The sequence below is a fragment of the Diabrotica undecimpunctata genome, chromosome 9 (assembly GCF_040954645.1).
Source record: "Diabrotica undecimpunctata isolate CICGRU chromosome 9, icDiaUnde3, whole genome shotgun sequence".
Classification (NCBI taxonomy): Eukaryota; Metazoa; Arthropoda; class Insecta; order Coleoptera; family Chrysomelidae; genus Diabrotica; species Diabrotica undecimpunctata.
In genome coordinates, this window is record NC_092811.1 from 63,677,210 (window position 1) to 63,692,827 (window position 15,618).

At 34.5% G+C, this 15,618-nt stretch overlaps 1 protein-coding gene across 1 annotated transcript; it reads right to left on the reverse strand.

The window, feature by feature from the left end:
* Positions 1 to 1,624: 1,624 nt before the first annotated feature.
* LOC140450989 (uncharacterized) lies at positions 1,625 to 14,999 on the reverse strand. Its single transcript, XM_072544693.1, has 4 exons — positions 14,651 to 14,999; positions 8,463 to 8,632; positions 6,674 to 7,250; positions 1,625 to 2,292 (listed from the first exon to the last, which is right to left on the reverse strand). The coding sequence occupies exons 1-4, from the start codon at positions 14,997 to 14,999 to the stop codon at positions 1,625 to 1,627; spliced, it is 1,764 nt and encodes a 587-aa protein (XP_072400794.1).
* Between the last annotated feature and the right edge of the window lie 619 nt (positions 15,000 to 15,618).

Sequence of the window (15,618 nt, forward strand, 5' to 3'; positions counted from 1 at the left end):
AAACTTGTTACTATATTCTTGGCTTTTGCTACCCCATATTGTCGAATGTTTTTGTACATCTGAAATGTACAAAATGTATGTTATGTCTTCCATATTCATTTTTTTTTCTCGATTAACTTCGATACATTTTGCAATTTATTGTTTATTTTGCTCTCTTTCTCTCCGTTTATTCTATTAACTGTAATTATGTCTGCCAACTGCTGTACTTCGGAATTCACTTCTTCACTGTTTAATTGTTGCATATTGAATTTCAATAAGGTAAACCTAGGGGATATGACGCACAATTCTGTTTTTGGCAGATCTCAAACGGTAATAGCAATAATAACATGTTAATTAGTGTTTATGGCACCTAGTACTATCAGGTACTCACAGCATAAATTGCAACTATATCCTACGATAAGAATTACTGTAATTTAAAAATCCTAAAATTATTAACAATAACATTTTGGTGAAAAATGAACCACATCATTAGGATGAGGAATCATGAGGATAAAAACCTAATCCTTACCAGCTTGAATATCAGTCTCCCACGAAGAAGTTTTTATTTTGGTGTTTGCTATGCCCAAAGCCACTAACAACCGCCCACGCTTCCGATCATTTTGATTATTATTATTATATTATTATTGTTTGCTCCTGTCACCCTTTTTTGTTGGAGGACTGTAAAAAGCCAATGGGCGTTTGAGGACTGTCTGTGATGTCCTGTCTTTTTTGACGATTGGATCCGCTGTAGGAAATTCACATTAAAAATGACGATTTGAAATTTCTTTATTTAGGATAGAACTAGGATAGTTCCATATAATAAAAATAAATAAAAATAAAAATAAAAACGTTTATTGCCATTATTAGTCTACATTTCAAATTGTTTATATATCATTTTCTTCTTCACGACGTCCCGCTCTTGCACCGCCTGATATTAGCCATTTTTCCTCTCGGATTCCTGGACTTCTGCTGGTGGCATCCTGACGTCTTCTTCTGTAGGTACTTTTTGTGGCATCGTACCTACTTCCCTGGTTGGCTGTTCGTCGGCACAATCCGGCTAGATCCTGATCAGGTGGTCGATCAGCTTATGGGTGTTTCTGTATATCCTCTGGTTCCTGTTTTTCTCGAGGATGTCCCTGGTCTGTCGGAGTCTTCTTGTGGCCTGGTGGAAGAAGTATCTTGTCCTTTTCTCAGCCACCTCCCTCAGTGGTGTGTACTGGAGCCTTTCTTTGATAGTTGCATTGGATATTCTTTCTTCCCATGTTGATCCGTCTATGATTCGGTAGCATGATGTCTCTGTGGCTTCAAGTCTCCTCCAATTGGTCTCCGCTATTGAACTCCAAACTAGGACTGCATATAATATCACAGATCTAACGTAGGCCTGGTACAACTGGATCTTCTTGGCCTTCGTTAGTGGACTGGTCCTGAAAATATATATAGGGGAGTATTAGTTATTTAGCAGCATTAGATTTTACCTTTGTTTTTTGTGTATGCAACCGGAAGTTGAGTTTTCTGTCGAGGTGAACTCCTAGGTATTTGACTGCGTCTCCTGCTTGGATCCTGTTTCCTCCTACTCTGATTTCGTGTACTGGTGGGTTATGTTCCTGAGTGAAAATGATGAATTGAGTCTTCTCTGCGTTGATTTTTATCTTCCATTTGTCTGTGAACTCCGTGATTTTTTCAAGGTGGTTTCCATATTTCTGATTATTCTTCTGTCATCTTCTCCGGTTGCATACACTGCTGTATCGTTTGCGTAAAGTGCTGTTGAGGTTTTTGGATCAGTTGGTAGATCTGAAACAAAAATGTTGTATAAGATGGGTGAGAGAATACTGCCCTGAGGCATCCCTTCCTGGATTTCTTGTATCGTTGACATCTTTTGATCAGCTGAAACTTGAAAAGTTCTATTAGATAAATACATATCACAAATATTAATTAAGTAATGAGGAAGACCAGCTTTGTCCATCTTGAAGATTAGTGCCTTTTTCCACACCGTATCGTATGCTTTTTCTATATTCAGTATAGCTAATCCTGTCCTTTGTTTTCTGTTGAATCTTATCTTCGTATCGCTGATAATTCTTGCTAGCTGAAGTTTGCAATTCCTTTCTTTTCTGAATCCGAATTGTTCTTCTTGTATAATTCTTCTTATTTCTGCATGTTTCGTCAGTCTTTTGTAAATGATTTTTTCCAGTATTTTTCCTATTGTTTCGAGGAGAGATATTGGCCTGTAACTTTCTGTTCTTCTTCCATCCTTCCTAGGTTTTAGTAGTGGGATAATCTTGGCGTGTTTCCAGTTGTTTGGGAAATGTCCCTTTTCTAGGCAGAATTTGAAGATATAGTTCAGTTATACTATAATCTTCTTTGGTAGTTCCTTGAAGGTGATGTTGTGAATTCCTTGAAACTTCGTTAGGGCTGGTGTAGTCTTCTTCTTCTATTAGGAATTCATTTCTTATTGTAGCAAAATACTGGGGTGTGTAGGAGGAGAGAGGTATAAGAAGAGTGGTCTATATATATGGGATAAAATAGATAACAATTAAGTAAAGAAGTATGAAAAAAAATATTGAACGGAATGTGGCTAGGCTAGCAATGTAGGCAAGAGAATGACCACTAGAAACTTAAGGATGGATACGGCCAATTTGCATGCCTTTTAAAGACAGTAAATCAGGAAAATATGTACGATGGATAGAAAAGAAGATATGAAAAATAAATAGATATAATGAAAATTAACAAAGAAAATAAATTGAGGGCGCCAGAAGAGGGATACTACTCTAAAAAGAGTAACGGTCACTCTTCCAGGTATCGTATACTGCTAATATTAATTAAAGTTGATGTAATAAACAAAAATGCTGTAAATGTAAAAAGGTAAGGAAATATTAATAAAAAAAAATTATATGCAAAACAAATTCAAGTTTATTAAATATAACTTCTTAGATTCTGACAATCTCTAAGTTACCAAAAAGTATATGAAAATTTCACAATATAATATTTAAAAAAAAATGTTGAAAACAACTATAATAAAAAGTGGAAAATTACACAGAATAACTCTGATATAGATTTAAGTACAACTTAAATTATTAAAAATACACACTTAATGGGCAAATGAACACTTAAAGTTAGGCAACCCATACTACATCTCTGAAATTATTTTAATATAAATTGTTTATTATTTAAATATAAATTGTAATAAAAGTAACGACTGTTACATTCCCCTACTAGTCGGGAAAAAAAAAAATTTTACTCAAAAAAATTTTTTTTTTTTTTTGTTCCTAAAATTAAAAGTATCAATAACTAAGTGTACTGGCCTAACATTCCACGTTGATCCGTAAGTTTACACAAAAAAATAACCACGAACTAAAGATCACGGGAAAAAAAAGAATGGTCATGGCGCCAGACACCACAAACTCAGATGACTCGAAAGTCGAATCAAAATCTCAATCGACGATATGCTTAAAAGCCAAATATTAACTAAATATACCAACTAAATTCTTGCTGACAAATAAATGTCGAATTGGGCACTAAATCCAAAATTGAACTATCCATGGACATCAGATCTATAAGACTAAGTATATCCAAGGACGAACAACCAGGCAAATGTATGAGCCAATTCAACCAATATCTCACCCGGAGATATACTAAACTAAGATCAAAGAAATCATAAACTAAATAGGTTAAGAACTGAACACTTAATCCAAAATTGAACTAACAATGGACACCAGATTCATAGTAATATATCCAGAGAAGAACAATCAGGAAGATTTATGGAGCAATTCTCACCAAACCAAATAACACAAATAGTAATCTAAATCGTAAACATACCAAAGTATATGAAAGACGTAATAACCAAAATAAATGTGAAATAGGACGCTTAATCCAAAGTCAGACTATCAATGGACACCAGATTCATAAAAGCATATCCAAAGAAGAACGACCAGGAAGATTTATGGACCCATTCACACCAATACTAAATCTCAAAACTAAATGAGGTCTACGTACACCCACATCTGGTGATACGAACCTACATAACCAAATAAACCAAATAAGTGAGGAATCAGACACTGAATCCAAAATCGGACTATCGATGGACACCAGATTTATAAATAGAGCATATCCAAAGAAGAACGATCAGGAAAGGACCAATTCTCACTAATGCTGATAACTAAATTAGCTCTTACCCTCATCCGGTAATATGAGCCAATACCAACTAAGTAATTACAATAAAGCAAAATTTCCTAAAGTGTGAAGCAGCATTGTCACACTTATTCAGACTAAGTAATGTAATATGTAACTGAACTAAACCAAAGATAAAGATAAATACCTAAAGTCTAAAATCTAAAATGGACTAAAGGAATTCAGAGGCTAAATAAATTTTGAGTGTGCTGGTATTCGCTGACTATAGCATGTGACTACAACAGATGTATGAGAGTAACCAGACACCGATAAAATCCCAATAGAAATCCTAAGAAAATCTAAGTGGTGGACTTTTCCTATAATACCATTACTAACGAAAGAAAAAAAAATATGTCGAGAACAAGCAACCAATTTTGAACAAAACTGTAGATTTATAACAAGTTCTCGCAGCATGGAATTATCCGGGAATAGTCCTAAATCTAAACAGCAATTTATGCCTAAGGAAAGAAGTGGGATTACACTAAGAGAACAACTCATTTGTCTAAACTCTTAAATAATGAAAATGACTAACTTGACATGTGTAGGGATAGTTAAAGAAAAAACATAACCTGAAGTAAGATAACTAATATGAACTAATTAAACTTCCCTATCAAGTTGTGAAAAGGTAACTGGAATATTTGGACAATCACACAAGAATGGTTAGGACATGTCGCGAGCATTTCCTGACCAGAAATAATATGAGGCATAAACATCTGCCTACTCTGCAATAAACACATATAGTACGAACCTAATTGAGCAGCAGTGATCAGTTGCTGAGCAACAATCTCGAACCCACGTATTCACTAAAGCTGAGTATTGACAGATTCATTGACAGAAAATTCAGAAGAATAAATAAGAAGAAATAAGAAGGACACCGGTCATCCTTACCTACTTCAAAATTCCAAACTAATTCCAGAACCATCCTGTATATGGAATCAGGACATAAATTATTGTAGAGTATTTAAGATTTTCGTGACAAGTGAGAATAAAGCAGACCAAAGATAAAAAAAAATCACAACATCTTTCCAAATTGGCAAATATTGAACAAATATATCAACACAAATACTAAGGAATCAAATATCAAAGATATAACACACAATATATGATCCAGTAGTGTAACAACATAGTTCCATAGTTCCTTATCAGTAATAGGATTAACTATAAGTATAAATCTAAATATGTAAATATATACTAAACAACCCTCGTATCATAAGAGGTTAAAAGAGTAATTCTCCTGGGAAGATTAGTACTTAAGAATATTAATTCAGTATAAAGTGCATCATTTATAAAACAAAAAAAAAATGGATAAGTCATACATACTAATTATCTAATAAGTTATAGAAGTCATTAACCAATGCCAAAAGATACAAAAAATAGCGGTGTACCTACGTTATCTGGTGATTAAGAAAATCTTAGACTAAAATGCAAAATATCATCAAAATAAGCTAAAGCCAAACAAAGAAAGAGATTAGCTTAAACGAAAGTGTTAAGTTAGTCTTCTTCTGAGGATGAAGAACTAACCTCGTCGATGGTGTTATCAGGCAGTAAATCCTTTACATGAAATTGACCAATTCGTTTGTTGGTCGAATTGTCCCTTAATTCATATACCAAAGGAGATATTACCCTTACAACCGTACACGGAATGTATTTCTGGCAAAATTTTGCCGAAATAGCATCACCTTTACTTGATTTTACAAAGTTTCTCTTTAAAACTCTATCGCCAACAAAGAATCGCAAATCTCTCTTCCTCAAATTGTATTGACTTTTGTTCCGGAGGTAAGAAGTTTTTAACTTCTTCCTGATATCAGCAAAAATTGGAGGTAGAGTCTGAAGGTCATCTAGACGATGAAGTCTCTCGGATATTTGAGGGAGATTTGCGGAATTTTCAGAAATTAACCCAAAATAGTCACCAGATAAAGCAATGTTTCTGCCAAAATTCAAGTATGATGGGGAGCACTGTGTCACTTCATGGACAGAAGTCCTTATGGCTTGAGCTATGGAGTGAATATATTGATCCCAAGCTCTATGATCTGGGAAAGTGTATGATCTCAAGGCTGTGAGAATACTTCGATTCAATCTCTCAGTATGGTTTGCTTGCGGATGGTACGCAGCATTATAAAAGATCTTCTGAACCTTGTATTTGGTTAGAAGGTCTTTAAAAGCCTTAGACACGAACTGTGGACCATTGTCACAGGAAACAATTTGGGGAACACCAAACAACAAAAAGACTTGTTCCTCCAAATATTTCACGATTGCTGGAGTTGTGGCCTGACGAAGAGGAAAAACTAAAGGAAATTTAGTGAAATAATCCACAACTACTAAACAATAGGTATTTCCTTTGTAGCTACGAGGATATGGTCCAATGAGATCCAACGAGATCATTTGCCAAGGGAAATCAATGTTCCTGAAGGAACCCATGAGTCCAGCTTGTGGTAAATTACTTGGTTTACAAGTAGCACAAACCAGGCACTTAGCAATATGTTTTTTACAGATTTGCGCAAGCCGGGCCAATAATATAACTCTGCAATACGGTGATACGTTTTATAAAAGCCAAAATGACCAGCAGTAACCTCATCGTGAAACATATGAAAAATGTTTTCCCGATTTGGCGTAGGTACGACTATTTTCCAGTCGGACATATTAGATAATGTCTCTACCGGACCTAAAATGTGTTTGTACAGCACATTGTTCTCTACCTTAAAATCAGGATACTTTTGTGGGTCTTGAGTAACCCTATCAATCATATTCTGATACCACGCGTCAGGAGTTAAAGAGGACAGATCTAAGACGTTAATGTCATGGACACGGGAAAGAGCATCTGCAACTACTACCCCGTTTGCCTTTCTATGAATAATCTTATAGGAATAGGCAGCCAGTTTACAGATCCATCGGGAAAGTCTCTGTGAAGGGTTTTTCATGCTATGAAGCCATACTAAAGAACTGTGGTCTGTAATGATAGTGAAATTACGACCTTCCAAATAATAACGAAATGCTTCTAACCCATGGATAATAGCTAAGAGTTCTTTCTCCGTAGTGGAATAGTTCTTCTGTGCCTTATTCAACTTCTTGCTCGTATAAGCGATGGGGTGTTCAGAGCCATCTTTCAACTGAAATAACACGCCACCAGAAGCAGTATTAGAGCAATCAGTCATTAAATAAAAATGCTCATTAAAATTAGGTGACATCATGACTGGAGCGCTCGTTAAAGCATCTTTAACGCGCCTAAAAGCTTCATCTGCCTCAGGAGTCCAAGTAATAGTTTGTCCCTTTTTCCTGTTCTTTAGAAGATCAGTAAGAGGTGACAACAAGGTAGAGTAATATGGTACAAACCGACGATAATAACCACACATTCCCAATATCCTACGGACTTGGGTTGTGGTCTTAGGTATAGGAAAATTCTTAATGGCAACAATTTTATCAGGATCAGTCCTTAGACCCTGATTATCAACAACATAACCCAAAAACTTAAGACTAGGACGGCAAAACTGACACTTATCTAAATTAATCGTTAGATTAGATTCCTTAAGGCGTAAAAACAACTTATCTAAAATTTCCATATGAAGGGAAAAATCAGGAGTAACAACTAAAATATCATCCAGATAATAGAAAACATAGGGCTCTAACTGAGAACCAATGACTAAATCCATCAGACGACACATTGTCTGGGGAGCAGAAACAAGACCAAAAGGCATAGTGACAAATTGAAATAGTCCTTTGCCACTGACGGCAAAAGCAGTATACTTCTTGCTCTCTTCACTCAATGGGATCTGTAAGAAGGCCTTAGACAAATCAATAGAAGAGATGTATTTGGCATTCTGAAGTTTGCTCAAAATCACATCTATTCTGGGGATAGGATAAGCATCCCGGTTAGTGGTAATACTGTTCAATTTCCGACCATCAAAGCAGATCCTAAAGGATCCATCCTTCTTTTTCGTTAACCATAGAGGGCTACAGTAAGACGAGGTAGAAGGTTCTATGATGTTTAACGAGAGCATCGAATCGACTTCTGTTTCTAAATCAGCCTGCCATGCTTGAGGTATGGGATACTGATAAAGTCTAAAAGGAGTGGGATTTCCCACCTCAATAGTGTGAGATATTAAAGACGTACGACCTAGTTTATCTTTGGAAGAAAGAGTAGTAAATTTAGAGATCATGTTCTCTAATTGCCTTTGTTCAGAACTAGATAGACTAGAAAAATCATGAATAGCACTCAGAGTAGCTAAATTAAATTCAGAAATTGAAAACGAAAAATCAGAACAACTTAACGTGCTATTGAAAGCATTGAAAAAGTCCATGCCTAAAATTATAGAATTCTGTACAGAAGGAATAACATAAAATGTGATTTCTCTACACATATTTGCAACAGTGATTTCAGTTTCAAGTTTGCCTGTAATAGACTGAACTGTACCATCTGCAGTAGATACCTGCAAAGATGAAATGGGCATAATGGAAGAAGTTGCATTTTTCAATAGATGTAACGAATTTGCACCTATCAATGAAATATTAGAGCCACTATCTAACAACGCTAAGCATGCTTGTCCTAAAATCTTAATGGGTAAATAAGGCCTATTATCATTAACCTTCCTAACTAGTAAAGAATTTAAATCTAAATCTAAAGTATTTGATTGGTTATAAATATTATATGGTACAACCATAGACATATCATCATCATCAACAAACCTAGAAGTTGATACTGATAATGGACTTATTTCACTACTGTAATCATTAGAATTGTGTTTAACGCTACTGGGTAAAGAAGAATTGGTAGTTGACCATCTGTGATCACTTACAACAGGCGGATTCAACGTTTCATGATTAGTAGTTAATTTCAGGACTGATTTTGTCTTGTGGTGTGCTTTGCTTTTTTGAAAGTTACCCCTTTCCCTTTCCGACTCGGAGATGGGTTTGGGTTGCTGGATGTGCTTGGACCAGCGGTCTCGTTTGAAGTTTGGATTTGATTCCCTGATTGTATGGTGGACGGAGAAACGCTCAGGGGACGGACCTCCGACAATTCGTTTCCCGAACACTTAAAACAATTTCTCTTTAGAGTGTTTTCCCTACCACAACCATGGCAGAAAATACGAGTGCGAGGGATCGAACATTCAACAAACGAATGACCAGACTGACGACAATTCCAGCAGACGATAGAACTTACAACTGACACATTACGTTCAGGGCCCTTATTTTGCCAAGAACGATGACTAAAAGAGTTTGGCTGAGAAGAAAACTTAGAAGAAGGTCGAGATGTGGATGAAGACTGAGAGGACCAGGATAACGTTTCCTCTAAACGTTTACACTTTACAGTAAGGTCATCAATAGTTTGGATGTCCATAAGAGCTAGCTGTTGATGATAAAAAGGTAACAGACATTTAAGAATAATTTTTATCTTAGCAGAATCTGATAAAGAAGTCTCCAAACGGCTACACATGCCCAAAATAGTGTTAATGAACATGGTGACAGATTCTCCAGGTTTCTGCTTATGGTTTTTGATTTGGTCCAATAGATCATTCTGGAATGAGTAAGGAAGAAAATCTGACTTCAACTTGTGTACCAGATCATACCAACAAGAAAAACTACCTCTATTATTCATGAACCATGTAAAAGCTGTACCGGTGAACAGTTCAGCAGAAGCAGCAAACAAATCCTCTTCAGAGACACCTCTAGAAACACGAAGACATTCAACCCTTTCTATAAATGACATCACATCAGTGTGCTGTTTTTCACCAGAAAATGAAACACCCCATTTGTGTACTTGCACAGGTTTGGAGTATGCGAAGCTAGGAACTACATTGACTGGAGCATTAGGAGTAGATGTAACAATGTAATTAACTCTAGAATCAAGTTCACCCTCCAATGTAAGTATTCTCAGAGAAACAGTCTTTTTAAAAGATTCCTGCTCTTCAGTAGTGCAATGTAACAAATGTACGCGGCCAGAAATGTGAGCTAAACGAGAAGTTAGTCGCGCATACAAGTTATCTTGTACAGTTCCCCTGAAATCTCCTATTCTCGTCGACAAATCATCTAAGGTTTCGGATATTCCTTTCTGTTGGTCATCGAAAGGGATGTGTGTAGCAGAAATCTGAGTAAAACTCCTATTGTCCTGTTTCTGCTTTAAATCTCCACGCAAAAGCTTGCGTTTGTCTTCAACCTTTGCCGACTCTGCAGGCGTTATACCCCTAACATTCAATTCGTAATCCAATTCGTTTACCAAAAGATGCTCAACTTTGAAAGCACACATGATGAGAGGAAAAATATGGACAAAGTGATACCAAGATCAGAAATATGAAATATTAATTATTAATTATACCTAAGTTGTAAAAAAATGTGGACAAATTATTAGCAACACACCACCAAGATCAAAATAGCCAGCAAAAATAATATATATATAATCAAATAAATACCTTAGTTATCTTACTAAAATACTCAAAATAATTTCTAGTTATATGTAAATTATAACTATTCTAAACCAAATATTAATATATATGCAACAATTAATAGTACCTATAAGTATAATACTGTTGGCTGTAGGAATAAAAGTTTATATAATATACGATATAAGTATGTGTAGGTAAGTAAGTAAATATAAGTTCTCAATAAAAATACAAAATTCAACCTAGAATGTAAGTTGTACTACTATAACCTATCACTGAGGTCTCAAAATATTAATAACTAATAAATCTAATAAATAAAACTAATAAATCAATACAGCAGTATAAGTATACCTGTTTAGTATTAATAAAAAATTTAAAGATAGAATAAATCAGCAATAATATAAGTAAAAAAAAGAAAAAGCAAAAATACAAAAACTCAAGTAAGAAAAAAAAAATCGGCTAAAAGCTACTGTCTTAAAACCAAAAACTTGGAAAGGCACCGCGTTGGGACGCCGATGTAGCAAAATACTGGGGTGTGTAGGAGGAGAGAGGTATAAGAAGAATGGTCTATATATATGGGATAAAATAGATAACAATTAAGTAAAGAAGTATGAAAAAAAATATTGAACGGAATGTGGCTAGGCTAGCAATGTAGGCAAGAGAATGACCACTAGAAACTCAAGGATGGATACGGCCAATTTGCATGCCTTTTAAAGACAGTAAATCAGGAAAATATGTACGATGGATAGAAAAGAAGATATGAAAAATAAATAGATATAATGAAAATTAACAAAGAAAACAAATTGAGGGCGCCAGAAGAGGGATACTACTCTAAAAAGAGTAACGGTCGCTCTTCCAGGTATCGTATACTGCTAATATTAATTAAAGTTGATGTAATAAACAAAAATGCTGTAAATGTAAAAAGGTAAGGAAATATTAATAAAAAAAAATTATATGCAAAACAAATTCAAGTTTATTAAATATAAGTTCTTAGATTCTGACAATCTCTAAGTTACCAAAAAGTATATGAAAATTTCACAATATAATATTTAAAAAAAATGTTGAAAACAACTATAATAAAAAGTGGAAAATTACACAAAATAACTCTGATATAGAGTGTACAACTTAAATTATTAAAAATACACACTTAATGGGCAAATGAACACTTAAAGTTAGGCAACCCATACTACATCTCTGAAATTATTTTAATATAAATTGTTTATTATTTAAATATAAATTGTAATAAAAGTAACGACTGTTACATTATATTGTTATATCCTTTTAAACAAATTGAGATTAAATAAAGACTCCCTGTGTTGTGTTTTATTTTCTCTTTCAGATATATTGCTAACATATATATTTGATACTTGCAAATAAACTTTATAAACTGTGTTTTTATTTCCTATTTCTTTTCTCTTTCAGATACACTGTTAAAACTTATATATTTAACTCTGACTCTGATATTTTAACATATATATATATATATATATATATATATATATATATATATATATATATATATATATATATATATATTATTGTGATATTTAAAGTCTTGGTGCGCCAAGCAATAATTAGCTAATTAATTTTTTTGATTAATTAAAATTATTTAAATGATATGATTATGACTCTATCACAATTTTTAATTCTTTTATCTCAGGGTTACATTCGTGCTTCAATATCTATGCTATTACATGTGAAAGGTAAGGTCCAGAGAATACCGGAATAATAAAAAACACATATGATCTAACACTATATATTGAAATAAAAATAATGAAATAATTCACACTCAAAAGTTTTCAATAAACAAATCTCATATAAGGATTCTCAAAGTTTTGTTCTCCGTACGTGAACAATCAAAATTTATGGTACAAACAATATTAATTGAAATCTCAAAATTCCGAACTATTCTAACTCTCCTAATCAAAATATTTATATCCTTTCTAAATTAAGTGTAAAAATTGTGTTATCAATAAAAGAAAAAACTGCAGAAAACAAAATTATCTCTCTCTGATGATGAGTGGTCCAAATCCTTGTTCCTTGTAGATTATATTATCTCCTCTCAACCGCTCCCTATGTAATCAGCAATCTTACATCAGATTGTTGCAAGTATATCGTCCTTAATGATCTCCTTCAAAAGCACAAATCATTCAAATTATGATAGCCTTTCTCCTCTCGATAAACTGAATCTCTCGTTGGCCCGAGTGAAAAATTGACTCTTGGAATATCTTCTCTTTACGATAAACTGAATCTCTCGTTGGCCTGAACAGTGACTCTTGGAATATAAGTAGAGAAATATGACTTACAATATTTTGTTGTTTCAGCTTCTGTCAGATACACTAACTCCACAAAAACTCACTAACATTCAACACTACTGCTTGCTACATTTCGGGAACCGACAGAGAACAAACACTGTTCTTTCTTGAAGACTTGGAAACCAACTCACTATATCTTTTTTCTCTCCTCAATCTCGCTAAACTTTCTCCCACACACTTATCCCACCTTTTTCAATCTCCGCCAATCACAACTCGTCACAATTCCCCCATTTCTTCATTTCGATAACAAACAAATTTTTACCTATAATTATAAATTTCCTAAAACTTATTTACAAATACTATTTTTCTATAAATCTTAAAAACTAACAAAAACCTCTTTCTATAATCCTCTATTGTCTTTAATCACTACACTAATGTATTTGTAAAAACCCGTTTCAATTTGTCTTTTGTTTCACTTAAACTTATGCGGGTCAACTGAAGTATAACAAAGAAATGATTGATGTAAAGCTTACATTTTGTTTGGTACAGGTAATTCAAGGATTTAATAACTTTCCTTCTCCGAAATGTTTGTTGGATATACTTTCTGAATTATTTTAATTTTTTTGTTGAACTTTGAAATATTTTAAACAATACTTATAACTTGTATCCTATTTCTTTTCTCTTTCAGGTACATTGTTAAAACTTATATATTTAACTTTGACTCTGATATTTTTAAATACTTATAACTTGTATCCTATTTCTTTTCTCTTCCAGGTACACTGTAAAACTTATAAAATTTATTTCCATCTTTGAAATTGATATTTATTTTATTTCAGGTACACTGTTAAAAATTGAGAATTATTTTCTGACTTTGATATTTGCTATTTTATTTACAGTGTTTAAATTGACTTATATTATTTATGCCTATTTGACACCATTTAAAATAACTTATAATATTTTCATAGGTCTCAGCGAAATTTTTCATAAAAATAATTCGAATTTTGTCTCTAATTATTTTTACTGTGTACTTTGTTCCCTTTTTATTGTTGATTATCCCGAATGGCATAACAACCAACACTCCTGTCTTTATCCCGAGTCTCCAGCTCAACTCCTTCCCACTTTAAGCATTTTTGACAAGTGACATTTCCCCTATTTATTAATTTGAATTTTGTTCATATTATGTCTATTGTTAGTAACTAACATAGTTTACCTTTCAGATTCTTAATTTAAGAATAATTGATATAATTATCTTCCAGATTTCCGGATCAGGAGATAATTATAACTTTCTTTCAGATTCTTAGTATAAGTTATAACATATCTTTTCTAACTGTCCTAATTACTCTATTTATTGCTTAATAAACATTATTTATTGTGTTTCTTCTTTTCAAAAGGCAATTTAATCCTAGCTAAGTGTCCATAGCCCGTGTCTATGGGCACTGACCGAGAGCCCTACTCACTTAGGTCACACACAGCAATGGATAGAGCGGTTAACGAGCCTTCTCTCTCTCTAGAAGGAGATGAGAGTTATCCAAGTTACCGACAGCGATTTTCAGGTCAGCAAGTCAGTCTCTCACGGGCTCTCCGAGAGCTTAGTGCTCTCGGGGCTCTGCTTCCTGCATTTATTTACCATACTCTGTGGCTGAGAATTGTTTCAACTTAATTTGGTGTTTTATTTCGACGAAGAAATTGTCATGTAAGAAATATCTTGCCTTTTTCAAGGCAAGACACCGAAGATAAATATTTTCCAAGTCCATAACCCGAAAATGGACTTAAGTAGGGGAGCTCTCGACAGTATATTCGAAGCCCTCTACAGAGCACCCGGAGACAACAGAAGGTGGTTAGACCCTTATTTGTTCCCCCGAGGTGACAATAACATCTTGCTTCTGTCTCCACAGTACCTTAGTATTATTGTTCCATCTCTTGTATCCGAGTTGCATCCCAATGATGTATGTTGAGCGTTGAAATCTCCGGCTAGCACTACGGTTGTTGCTGAGTTAAGCATGGCATCTAATTCTTCAAGAGCTGGATTTTCTCTCTTCTTCCTGTAAATAGAAAAAATATTAGTAGTACCTACTTGAATACCTACATTTTCACATTGATTAGTTTCTAATACAACCTGATTCCATTCTATGTTTTTTTTAACATAGATTGCCACTCCTCTTTTGTTGGGTATGTCTATCCTTCCATATCCATCGTAGCTTGTAATTCTTGGCAGCTGTGTGGTCGTCATGTAGTGTTTCTGAAAGGCATATGACACCTGGAGTATGTCTTATCACCGTTTCCCGCAGTTCGTTAATTCGTAACCTTAGTGAAGCTATGTTGAGTTGGAGTATCTTGAGGTGCTTAAGCGGCATTATAGATGTCTTCGTATTTCATGAAAATCATTGCGTGTTCGGTGAATGATTCTGCTGCTAAAAGTTCTCTCTTCATATGCTGAAGGAGAGCCATCATTTTTTCTACGTTTACTATTTTGTTAATTTCGGCCCATGTGTTCTTGATGCCTTCTGAGTGACTTGTGGATTGTTGTTGGTTCCCTCTTGCTGATTGAGCGTAGGAGAGTCCGCCGGTGGTGGTCCTGAATGCTGATGGGTGCGGTTTAGGTGCAACTTTGAGTTGTGGTTGGCTTCTCGCTCTTCTCTGCGCTTGCTGGTCCAAATATTCTATGTGCTTCCTGCACATTGGGTTGTTGGATGTATGATCTTCTCCGCAGTTGCAGCACTTGACTTTATTGACCTTTCCTTTGGGTAGAGTGCAGGTCCTGGTTGGGTGGTTCATGGCGCACTTCATGCATCTGGGTTTCTTATAGCAATTCCTGGCTGAATGTCCGAACTCTTGGCAATTGAAGCACT